The sequence below is a fragment of the Vipera ursinii genome (assembly GCF_947247035.1).
Source record: "Vipera ursinii genome assembly, chromosome: 4".
Classification (NCBI taxonomy): domain Eukaryota; kingdom Metazoa; phylum Chordata; class Lepidosauria; order Squamata; family Viperidae; genus Vipera; species Vipera ursinii.
In genome coordinates this window covers 54,454,703-54,467,260 of record NC_139514.1, presented here as the reverse complement: position 1 = coordinate 54,467,260, position 12,558 = coordinate 54,454,703, and the positions used below count along the sequence as shown (strand labels likewise).

Here is a 12,558-nt window from a genome sequence, read left to right as displayed (position 1 = left end):
CTCTCATTCCTTAGAAAATAAATAAGTTCTAAACATATGAGCCATGGTGGTGCAGTGGTTAGAATGCAGTATTGCAGGCTAATTCTGCCAACTGCCAGCCGACTGTCAGCAGTTCGAATCTCATTGGTTCAAGATTAACTCAGCCTCCCATCCTTCAGAGGTAGGTAAAATGAGGACCCAGATTGTTGAGGGCAACATGCTGACTCTGTAAACCACTTAGAGAGGGCTGTAAAACATTATGAAGAGGTAGATAAGTCTAATTGCTATTGCTATAAGGTAATGTGATGACTATCTCCAAGCTCCCAGTGAAGATAAAAGGGGGCATTTACATTGTTTTAATTTAAACCACTGAATTTATTGAAATAATATAAGAATGCAGATCAAGACTGACCAAGTAAATTCATCCTAATATTTTATTTTAATATCAGATAAAATGTGGATTACAGAAGAACTGATACTGGATGTCAATATAGAGACTAAGCCACAACATATCCATAATTTTTTTGATACCTGACAGTTGGGATTTTAAATAGTGGTTATTCCTGTACATGCATCTAAATGTTTTAATTCTTCATTTCTGGATAGACTAGGAAGCGTTTGATGGCAAAAAACATGAGGTAGAGACTAAGACTGAGAGCCGCCCTTTTTCTTCTGGAATTTTCTGAACTGAGATTGTATTGCCATGGCAGCTTTCTCTGTCTCTGGTGCATCCATGTCTATGTCAAAATCCTCTGGAACCTTCTTTTGTGTATCTGTATCAAGAAAATGAATAAACACAAAAGCAAATAATTAATACACATTTAAGAAGAAAATTACCAACATGGATTCTCTGAAGGGAAGCCAGACAAAGAAACCTTGTGATCTCTTTCTCTCATATTTCCGTATATCCGAGAGATCTCGCCTTCCCACTCGATTGACAATGTTCTGAGACATGATGAGTGGCTGAGAATTAGCTGGCATTTCTCAACCTTGCCAAGATTGAGAGACACCAATGTAGACTCTATTTTTAAAATCCCACATCTTTAACTAAAGCTGTTACCAATGTAATAGATTAAAACCATTGTTTAGTATCAGCCTCCAGGTTTTGCTTTAGGTTTGAGGCCAGGAAAAAGAGGGGGGGCGGAGGAGGGTTAAGGAAGGCTGAGAGCCGACACCAGCTGTCCAGGAACAACCAACATAGCTGTCTGCTTGGAACGAGCTACCTACTAGGATTTTTTTTTCAACTTCCTAAAATTTTATTTTGATAAATAACTTGAGCAATAGGGCTCGCAACTTGGGTGTCCTCCTGGATTCGCGGCTTAGTTTTGAAGATCATATAGGAACTGTGACCAGGGGGGCCTTTGCCCAGGTTCGCCTGGTGCGCCAGTTGTGGCCCTATCTGGACTGAGATGCCTTGCGCACAGTCACTCATGCACTTGTGACCTCCCGGTTAGACTATTGCAACGCTCTCTACATGGGGTTGCCCTTGAGGACCACTCAGAGGCTTCAGCTGGTGCAGAGTGCAGCTGCACGAGTTGTGATGGGGGCTTCCCGACACTTCCATGTAACACCTCTGCTCCGCGAGCTGCATTGGCTTCCGGTTGCCCTCCGGGTGAGATTCAAGGTGCTGGTGATGACCTATAAAGCCCTAAATGGTGTGGGTCCGGGATATCTGAGGGAACACCTGCTGCCGGCATCAAGTTCCCTTTGTCCTGTGCGCTCCCACAGGGAGGGCCTTCTCAGGGTGCCGCTGGCAAAAGACTTCCGGCGGGTAACACCCAGGGGGAAGGCCTTCTCTGTGGGTGCGCCTGCCCTTTGGAACCAGTTACCCGTAAAGCTCAGGACTGCCCCTGATCTTTGTTCGTTCCACCGGGACCTGAAGACCTGGCTCTTTGAGCTTTCCAGCCAGAACTGAGAATTTTAATTTTAACTTATTGTAATTGGGTTTTAATTGGAGCTATAGGCATTTTATATTTTACTCAAGGATAATTTAATTATTTTAATTGTTATTAACTTTTTTTGCAGACAAGATTCCTGGAAAAAAAAACTGGCAGACTTACAGGGCTGCCATGATGAGCGTGGTCAGTCACTGGACACCATTTACCAAAAGGCAAACTAGCTTTCTTGGGATGCCAGAGGCATTCTTGCAAATCAATTGCATTGCATTGCTCTGCAGCAGGTCAATAGCCTACCTAAATTAATTAAAATTAATTAATGTAAATAATTAATTAAAATATTTTAACAAGCTGTAAGGGAAGCTGAACTTGTTGGTCACCAGGGGAATTGAATGGAAGCACACTGGTGCCTGAAGGAAGTATGTTATGGATTCCTGGCTTGCATTGTCTGGTCCAATAATAAATTAATTGACAAGATTTTTCAAGTAGAATTTGCTCCTAATGTATTCTTAACTTCTTTAATTCTCAATTATTTTTAAACAAACACTTATCTGACCATATCAATAGTGGTATTGAATATCTTATATCTATGATAACAGTACTTATTTAGAACAAATGGACTGGAAACCCAATTCATTCACTCTATTATACAACCTCTTACTCTAAACAGAGAAATGCGGGCACAACTTTTCACAGTAGAGTCACCGAGCTCTACTGTTTTATTTATAACCCAGGAGGACCTGTGTTAGAAAATTATAATTGCTTTGTTTTTTGTATAGTTGTATACAATAAACCCAGGAGGGCCTATGTTAGAAAAGTATAATTGCTTTGTTTATTGTATACATTTAGCTATCTGGTGTTTGCTTTTTAACAGCAGGGGTTTTTTATATGAACATTTTTCAAAAATATGTTTACTATGGTTAAAATAGGTATTTAAAATAGATGATATGGATATAGTTTTAATATGAAATAAGTCCTGTGAATGAATGTCTATGGAGATTCTCAGTCATCCAGGTCATGGTTGTCCCAAAGGTGCTTTTTCAAGAGGCAACTGAACTTCATTTTTCCTCTTTGAAGACATTTCGCTTTTCATCCAAGAAGCTTCTTCAGCTCTGAAGGAGCTTCTTGGATGAGAAGTGAAATGTCTTCAAAGAGAAAAAAGGAAGTCCAGTTGCCTCATGAAAAAGCACCTTTGGGACTGTGAGTGAATGAATGGATTGTGCCAGTCATTTCATATTCCATTTTTCATTTGTTTGGCCCTAGTGGAAGGCTGATATTGCTAAGAATGCTTCAGGTGGTTGCTCCATCTTCCTCTTTCTCCAACACCTTTTCTAGAAGTCCTCTTTTCTTTGGAGCTTTCCAAAGTCAGTAATGACTAACTTCAATCATCCGTGGGAATTGGAGACAAAACTGAGTTTCATGTGAGAATCTTATATTAGGATTGGAGCACTGGAGAAATTTGTTCAAATTATTTTCTTTGTTTATAACTTCATCTAATGAAAACCATCTATATGGAATGTGTGGACATAGGCTTTCTCAGATAATGGATCTGGAAAGGGGCATGTTTATCTATTAGGAAAATGTGCAGAAAATGTTAAATATAACACCCCCAGAACTGCAGTTTCACTCTAGGTTTTCTCATGCACGCTCATATAGATATGCCACCATTTCTGAGACATCACTAGAAATACAAGGGCTCTAAATTAAATTGAGTAATTGAAAAAATACTTCCCCAAAAGTTAATAGGAAACCACCTCCACATTGTTGTACTAAAAACTCATGGAAGTATGTACATAATTAGCAGAAATCACTTAACATAAAAGATGCATATTTGTTTTGATTTGTTTTCTGTTTTTTAAAATAATAATAATAATAATAATAATAATAATAATAATAATAATAATAATAATAATAATAATAATAATAATAATAATAATAATGTTGGAAGGTACCTTGGAGGTCATCTAGTCCAGCCCCCTGCTCAGGCAGGAAACCCTATACCATTTCAGGCAAATGGCTGTCCAGTCACTTCTTAAAAACTTCCAGTGTTGGAGCATTCACCACTTCTGGAGGCAGGTTGTTCCACTGGTTAATTGTTCTAACTGTCAGGAAGTTTCTCCTTAGTTTTAGGTTGCTTCTCTCCTTGACTAGTTTCCATCCATTGCTTCTTGTCCTGCTTTCAGGTGCTTTGGAGAATAGCTTGGCTCCCTCTTCTTTGTGGCAGCCCCTGAGATATTGGAACACTGCTATCATGTCACCCCCTCACTCTTCTCTTTGTTAAACTACACATACCCAATTCCAGCAACCGTTCCCTATATGTTTTAGCCTCCAGTCCCCCAATCATCTTTGTTGCTCTTCTCTGTACCCTTTCTAGAGTCTCGACATCTTTTTTACATCGTGGTGACCAAAACTGGATGCAGTATTCCAGGTGTGGCCTTACCAAAGCATTGTAATGTGGTATTAGTACTTCACTTGATCTTGATTCTATCCCTCTGTTAATGCAGCCTAGCACTGTGTTGGCTTTTTTGGCAGCTGCAGCACACTGCTGGCTCATATTAAAGTGATTGTGTACTAGGACTCCGAGATCCCTCTCACAGTTACTACTATTGAGCAAGGTACCACCTATAATATACCTGTGCATTTGATTTTTCCTGCCTAAATGTAGAAAAAATCAAATGCTGTTGTAATGCTGTTGTAATTGCTGTGAGCTGCCCAGCATTGCTTAGGGAAGGTGAGTGGCTATACAAATCAAATAAATAAATCAGTAACACTGGCTGGATAGCACTTTAAAAGCAAGAATAATAAAGGTAAGAAAGAATCCAACATCCAGAAGAAAAGAATCCAAATAAACCAACCAAAATCTAACTATCCTGATTCCTTCCCCAACTTCTGCTTCCTTCTGAGCTCCATCCTAATAGTATATCTCCTTTTTAGAATATATTAACTCTTTTAATATTTTGTTGCTACAAGAAACATGGGTCATAGGTGATGAGATCTCTTTTTCTAGATACACTCCATACAGACTGAAGGCATTACCCAGTGTTAAAAATAAAAGATTCCTCAGGAGTGTTGAACAAAATGGTCCCTACAAAATTCAACATCTCTGTGTGTATATTGGGGCCATGTGCCAGTATGATCCTTGTCCATTTCTTTCATCTTAAGCCTCACAATATGTTATTCATCAATATATATCTTCCCCTATTACACAGACATGATGAAGTTAATAGTGTTTGGGATATTCTTGGCAACTATATCTCTAGACTGCTTTGCCAGTACCCAGATGCATTAGTAATTATTGCTGGTAATTTCAGTGCTCATATTGGAGAGTCAGATGCTTTTTTACAAACTCATTTTAATTGGTCTCTCCCTTCAAATGAAGTAATCTTTTCTTTATAGGCTCAATTGTCTAAAAATAGAACTATAAAATGGCACACTTTGGAATGGACCAGCTTATAGGTAGTCTGGATGTGGAACTAACCTCCTGGAGCTCCAAAGGAGCAAATGTGGTTGATTATTTTATTGTTCCACATACAGTACTTCTGTTGTGATTCAGGGTCAGCCTGTGGGTTCGGCAGTTGGGTTGGACGATTCAGAGGAGGAGGGGGGTGTTGGAGAGCTTGCTGAGGGTGTTGGAGAGCTTGCTGATGATGGCCTTGAGGCTCCGCAGAGCCCTCAGCCAGGCCCCTCCCATCTGGTTACGACGCAGACCCAGCTGTGTGAGCCTGACAGCGTGGATGAAGATGACCCACAGCTGGCCCTGTTCAAGGATGCCCGACGCAGGAGGCAGTCAATCAGGAGTAAACAGAGGAAGGCAATGGGGCACCTCGGAAGGAGGCAGAGAGAAGCCACGCCCTGAACTGTTTAAAAGGGGAATGTGTGGGAGGGCTGGTTTGCTGAAGGCAACCGTTTGAATAGCTCCTGTTTCATGGTTCGTGTCTTGTTTTGCTCTGTTTTATGTTAATAAATTTGGCAGGCTTAGTTCCAGCCTCTTGCCGTTTGTAAAGGGGTTGTCCCTGCCTTTTCTGCAGGGCCGGTAGTAGGCTGGTACAGAACAACTTCATCTAATAAACCCACATAGTGACCCTTTCCCATTAATCTGCCATCTGAGTCCTAAAGTAATTATTAAGTTCCTAGTTGTAGTTCACTGTCTTCTGAGGCCACCACAAAAAGTCTCATTCAAAATAAATGGTCTTCGAGAATTGCAGAAAACTTGTCCACTCTGTTAAATTCAGAACCCTTCCTTCAACTCCACTTCCAAATCTGTTTAGCAGATTCCTCTGAAAAGATACTACCAATCTATTATCCACACTCTCAGGCTCCATTATTTAGAGATTTTTTAACAAATTGGTAAACAGTTAAAAAAAAGGCCCTTCTTACTGCAAAATACACTTTTCAACCTAAGAATTCATTAGGTTCCCTCAATCACTCAGAGAGCACAAGATGTTTTATAAAGCACTTATAAAAGCATTGAGAGAGTATTGGGAGAGAAGCTAGGCTTAGAAACTCAGCCTGGCTATGGTGCCTAGTTAACTGCTCTCCTATAAGTAGTGTTTTAGATTTCATCTGCCAAATACCTGCGGATATTTGAACAAGTTACTTTCAGAACGTTTTAAATTCGGAAATATTAGGCCCCAATGCTGGCTTCTCTTTTAACTTATATTAATAGTACAACACATTTTCCATCTGAATGGAATGAGGCCATAGTTATCCCTCTTTAGAGGAACAGAGGAAATGGATTTAACCCTGCCAACCATAGATCAATTACTTTGCTTAATATAATAAGCAAAATATATCCAAAGTATCTTTATTTAAAACTGTTGGATTGTGTCCAAAGTGAAAATATTAGAGTTGAGCAACAGGAAGGGTTTAGAGGGGACCATTTAACCTTACTTAGACCATTACTCTGGTCTCACACCATTTAAGCTGAAAAATATTCTTCACTGCCCAATGGCATCCCTTTTGCAGTCTTTATGGATTTGAGATCAGCTTTTGGTGTGATTCCAAGGGAGAGGCTATGACAAAAACTTCAGGAATCTTGTATGGATAAAAGATTTTTCCTTCTTATCCACTCTCTATTCTGACAACTCACTGAGAGTCAAATGTTTCCTCTAGGAGCACCTTTTTGCAGTTGTTTCTATGAAAAGAAGGGTAAGGAAAAGGCGTATCCAAGTCCCCTTACTTTTAAATTTGTACATCAATTCATTAATTCAGCTTTACCCAGGGCTGTGGTCATGGGTGCGAGGGGTGTTGGCGGTGGGCAGCCACTTAGGCACGCAGGTTGAGGCAACGGTGGTGCAGGTCCAGCACCGGGCAGGCCACCAACCTGGCTGACACGGGTAAGCACAAGGAAGGAATGCACATGGACTCCGCAGAACCCACTTCCCACTCCTTGTCCTCTCTTACTTACCTAGTTGAGATGGTGTAGTTGGGCAGCAGGGAGGGGTGCAAAGTTCCTGCCTTCGCTGCAGACAACTTACCTGTGCAATGTTTGCTGGCCGGGTCTTTTGGCACGCTCAGCAGCAATTCCTATTGGCTTTCAAAAGCCAATAGGCCAGGCGTAGGCAACCTTGGCTCTTTTGTGACTCGTGGACTTCAACTCCCAGAAGATGTTACATGACATAACATCAACTGGAAGATGTTAAACTGTCCTTCTGTTTCTTTCCTTCCCAAAAATTGTGTTAATGAGTCCTCTCTAAGCTCTGCTGATCAGCTTGTCCTGTATTGTTTTGCCACAAAACGGAACAGTTTGCAAGTTGCAGTTGAGACATCTCATTTTAGATATATCATATATAATTGAAGATTGTAATTAGTTGCGTGTGCACGTTCAACAAGTGTGATGTATTTGTGCTGGCCTCTTTCTAGGCCTCTTTCCAACCACATCCAGAAAAATTTGTAACAAACATTGGAATTCTTAAGGCCATGTTTGGTTTCCCAGCAATCTGTTACTGGAAGGAAAAAGCAATCCCTGCTGCGTTACTGATCCCAGAGAAGCATTTGCATGGATGCAGGTATCCTTAGGGTGCCATAGTTATGGATGAGAAATATTGGTTGCAAAGTTGGCATTTCTGGATATAATACAGATATTTTGGACTTATTTTTGTTTCTTTGCATGTCTGATATTTTTAAAAAGTCATATGCTACTGACTACGCTTATGCACATATGTAACATCTTTTGCTAGGTTGCTTGTCCAGAATGTGAAAAGTGAAAGATTGTGACTAAACAAAATTTTAATGTACAGATAATACCACCAGAAATTATTTTAGCCTTTTTAATAAATGTTGTTATTGATGTTAAGCTCACCATGGAAAACATCATATATTATTATGTATATACTAGGTTAAATATTTAAAGACTGAAGTGCAACATAACTAGATTCTAAATAATCTATTTTTCAAAACACACAACAGTCCAAACAGTAAAAGTAAAGTCCAAATTAAGAATATTTAATTTAAAGTGGTTTAGTTGTAACAGAGTATGTACAAAAGATACTATTTTTTCTAGCATCAGCTAAATTAGACATATTACATTGAGAAAAATGTTTCTCATTTCTTTCCTGTTACCTTTAATTGATTTCATTGCAGAGATGTTAACATAGGAAACAGATTATTTTGTTATCTAATTTTACCTTCCAAAAGACAGAAGCAGATGAAAAATGTGAGGTTCTTTCCTGTTGACTTTTTGAATTAGCTGTTTTAGATTCTAAAAGTTTAGTTCCTAAAGAAGTAACCTTGTAAATAATTTTAATGTCCTCCTCTAGTGCAGGGTAGGCAACCTTGGCTCTTTTATGACTCAAGGACTTCAACTCCCAGAATTCCTGAGCCAGCATGGCTCAGCTTGAAAACCTCTCTCTTTCCCCTCTGTGTGGCTGACTCATGATTTCTGGGAGTTGAAGTCCACAAGTCATAAAAAAGAGCCAAGATTGCCTACTCCTAAAGCCAAAAGAGGGAGCTTTTTTATTTTATTTTTGCAAAAAAAAAATGGTGCCGGAATGCCATTCTGAGCGTTCTATAAGAAAAAAAGCCCTGGCTTTACCATCTTCTAGTCATCACTCTCCAATGTTAGCAGATCATCCAATTTCAGCCTTGCTATATGGAGACAATGTAGTAATATTGTCTGTCTCCCAGGTGGGAATGAAAAGGGCATTGAGGACATTGTCTTCCCTTTGCCTAAAAGAACAGCTTGTAGTAAATTATAAAATAATTAGAATGCCAGTGATTGCATGATATAATACCAGGTTACACAAAATTAATGGACCTCCAATAGAGCAGATAGTACTTATAAATATCTCAGAGTGGCAGTTTCAGGGTTCCTTATCTTGGAGTATCTTCTCTTATAGGGGAAGTATAGCCCAGTGTAGGCCCAAAACTGCCTTAAGAGTTTTCCATTCAAAGAAGGCACATTTTATTCCTGCAGCTTGCAAAGTTTTCCTTGCTAAGGTCATCCCTCAGCTACTTTATTTTATTTTTTTACAAAGTTTAGAATCCTGGAAGCTGTCTAGTCCACATTTGTAAGAGCAATATGCGCAGTTCCAAGACGCATTAAGAATGCTGCCTTACACTTATTCATCCATCCATCCATCCATCCATCCATCCATCCATCCAAATTTAATATTGCCGCCCATCTCCTCCAAAGGGGACGCTGCGCAGTGCACAGCAATAAAACAGCCAGTATAAAACAGATAAAAATCATAAAGCCACAGTAATAAATAATATAAAAATACTACACCTGAGCAAAGACAGGATAAAAACAGCTGCCTCAGCAATGGAGCCATCAAAACAGATCTGCAGTTCCTTCATTTCTCTTTGAAATTGACGTTTTTTTCCCTGCAGGTCTGGCTCCACTGGTTCTCAGGGGCTGTTTTAAATCAACATGGCTTAGAAGAGCAAATAGCAAATCCAATCTACAGGACTTTCTTTGGAGAGTTTCTGTCCATTAGGGCTTGAAAATGCCAACAGTCATCGTAAACAACAAATCTGGGATATTGATTTTCAAACCAGTTTAAGCCTAATATCCAACCCTACAGTTTTTGGATTCTCCTCAAATGGACATGTGCCATCATCTTATCTCTCTTCAGTTCTAATTCTGACATTTTGTCAGTCTTTCATATTGCAGTTCTGTATGGGAGGTATAAAAACATCCCATTTCAGAAGTGGATGTGCTCATGTGGAGATGGCTCTGTGGAATCTCTAAGCCATATACTCTAGTTACTCTATAGAGAATCAAGGAAGATGTATATTTATTCCATTTTGGAGAACTACCTTGGTAAACAGCACAATGTCTATCTATCACTGTTTCTACCTGATCAGGACCCTGGCATATTGTTCTAGGTTATACAACCATTTGTTGTATCTGTCCCATCTATGGTTGAACTTTAGCATAAATGTTGGTGATCGTACTTTAGCTACTATAATAAAATATATAATCTTACTGTATTTTTAAAAAATGTTGTTAATTACCAATCTATGTATTTTATTGTGGCACTTTCTATAATAAAGGTTTGATCTGCTAAGCCACATTGAACCCAACAGGACTTACATCTGAATAGCCATGTATAGACTTGTGCTGTTAGTATCTTTGCTGCTGTTTAAAGCACCACTCTAGTCTGTTTTTTGAGTCTGTTGTTCAAACTATAATGTAACTTCTTTTCCTGAGCCCAGTTCCACCATGCAGGAAAAGTATAGATGTTGGAGGACACAAACACACTGTTGGAGGAGAGAATTACCATCAGACTTCAACCCCCAGGCTGAAAAAGAACTTCTGTTGCTGTCTGCTTTGCAATGGAATAGGGGAGAATCCAGTCTCCTTCATTTCCTCAGTAAAATATCCGGAGTTTGGCCTTATTGACTTTGCAAATCTAGAATCATCAACACATTTCACTGTCATAATTGTTTCTCAAACATATAGAATGCATTATTGCTGCCCCTTTAGACCGTGAAAAACTGATAAGTGTTAAGCTTCAGGGCTTAAGATGTCTGTTATACTTCTATTGCTTTAAATAGACTTTTAAATTCAAGGACTTTTTTTTAATATGAGCTGCCCAGAGATTGTGGAATCAGGCAAAACAAATTTTTGCAACTTAATAAATAACTACAATTTTTGCTTGTCCAGATTCAGTACAGAAAAGCCATCCTCTAAGGGCAAAAATATATTAAATACTAAATGTACATAGGTTTGCAGGCATTCCTAATTGTTTTCATGTTCAAAAAGTAAATGTATAAGATATGCAATAAGCACAACTTACATAGAGATCATGAGAAAAACAGAAAGTAAATAATAGCTAAATTAGTTGGTCTTCTTAACTGCCCATTCAACTTCCTATTTCAGCACTCAGCAACTTATACAAATGATATATCTGTGGAATTAATTGAGCTATTCATTCCAATTGTGCAGCAAATAAGTTAGCTTTATAATGTGTTTTTGCACAGCACAATCAATAAAAAGGAATGGATGGATGGCAAGCGAACCTCTGAGAGTGCAAGTGTAATTACTCATGACCAAGCCTTCAGCTAATTTCTTGATTTACTTTTAAAGTCAGAACTAAAATGAACAATGGCTGTATTCCTAAATGAAAAGCATTCACCTCTGTAGACATGAATACCAAATCACTTGTGCTTGCATATATTTGTGAAGCAATTTTTCAAAGTTTTTTTTTTTAGAACAAAACTTTGATTTCAAAATTATGCTACTAGGACATATCTCATTCCTAGATTTCATCTTACTGTAACTTATCACTGAAATTACCTTCTTCACAATGATCTAGCAGTGTTCCAATATCTCAGAGGCTGCCACAAAGAAGAGGGGTCAACCTATTCTCCAAAGGCAGCACAAGGAATGGATGGAAACTAGTCAAGGAGAGAAGCAACTTAGAACTAAGGAGACATTTCCTAACAGATAGAACAATTAATCAGTGGAAAGGCTTGTCTTCAGTAGCTGCAGATGCTCCAACACTGAAGGTTTTAAGAACAAATTGGACAACCTTTTGTCTGAAATGGTATAGGGTTTTCTGCTTGAGCAAGAGTTTGGACTAGAAGACCTCCAAGATCCCTTCCAAGTCTGTTATTTTGTTATTCTGTTATTTCAAAAATGAAAGATACAGTTGATGAAAGCAAGGTCATTTGCCATTTAATATCCCAAATATTTCTCCAGCCATTCAAATAATGGGCATTGAACAATTAAAGAAGATTGAAATCTTTTGATGACTTTGAGAGTATGTTATATGTTCAACTGCATCCATAGTTGATGTTTCAACCAGGTAATCTCTGTCTCAAAATGCATTACCAAATAACTCTTCTATTGTCAATTGTTTAGTTGCTATAGATTTTTATAGTCAGCAAATGGAATTTTGCTCCTCTTACCCCCATTCCCCAATTAATGTTCAAATGAATATGTAAAACAATTTCAATATGATCTAAAAAAATAATAAAAATATAAAGGAGGCAGGGAGAAAAGAGGACAGAAAATTAAAATCCAAAGACAAAGAATTTACCATAATCATAATTCTCCCATTTAAATTAACTAGACATCAATTGACTATCAACCAATCTGAGCTATTTTTCTTTTAAAAAAATTCTTTTCAACTAGCTAGTCAATCTCATATGTTATTACAGGAATACTGATACAGTCGTTACATGAACACCTCGGAAACATCATATGAAGAGAAATTACTCTCTACATTTCTAAAGT

At 38.5% G+C, this 12,558-nt stretch overlaps 1 protein-coding gene across 1 annotated transcript in view; it reads right to left on the bottom strand.

Moving 5' to 3' along the window:
* Positions 1–443: 443 nt before the first annotated feature.
* Positions 444–12,558, bottom strand: part of PCP4 (Purkinje cell protein 4) — a 65,855-nt gene continuing 53,740 nt past the window's right edge. The window contains exon 3 of the mRNA XM_083361468.1: positions 444–752. Within this exon, the coding sequence (XP_083217594.1) occupies positions 625–752 (128 nt within the window). The 3' untranslated portion in view covers positions 444–624. The remainder of the gene's footprint in view (positions 753–12,558) is intronic.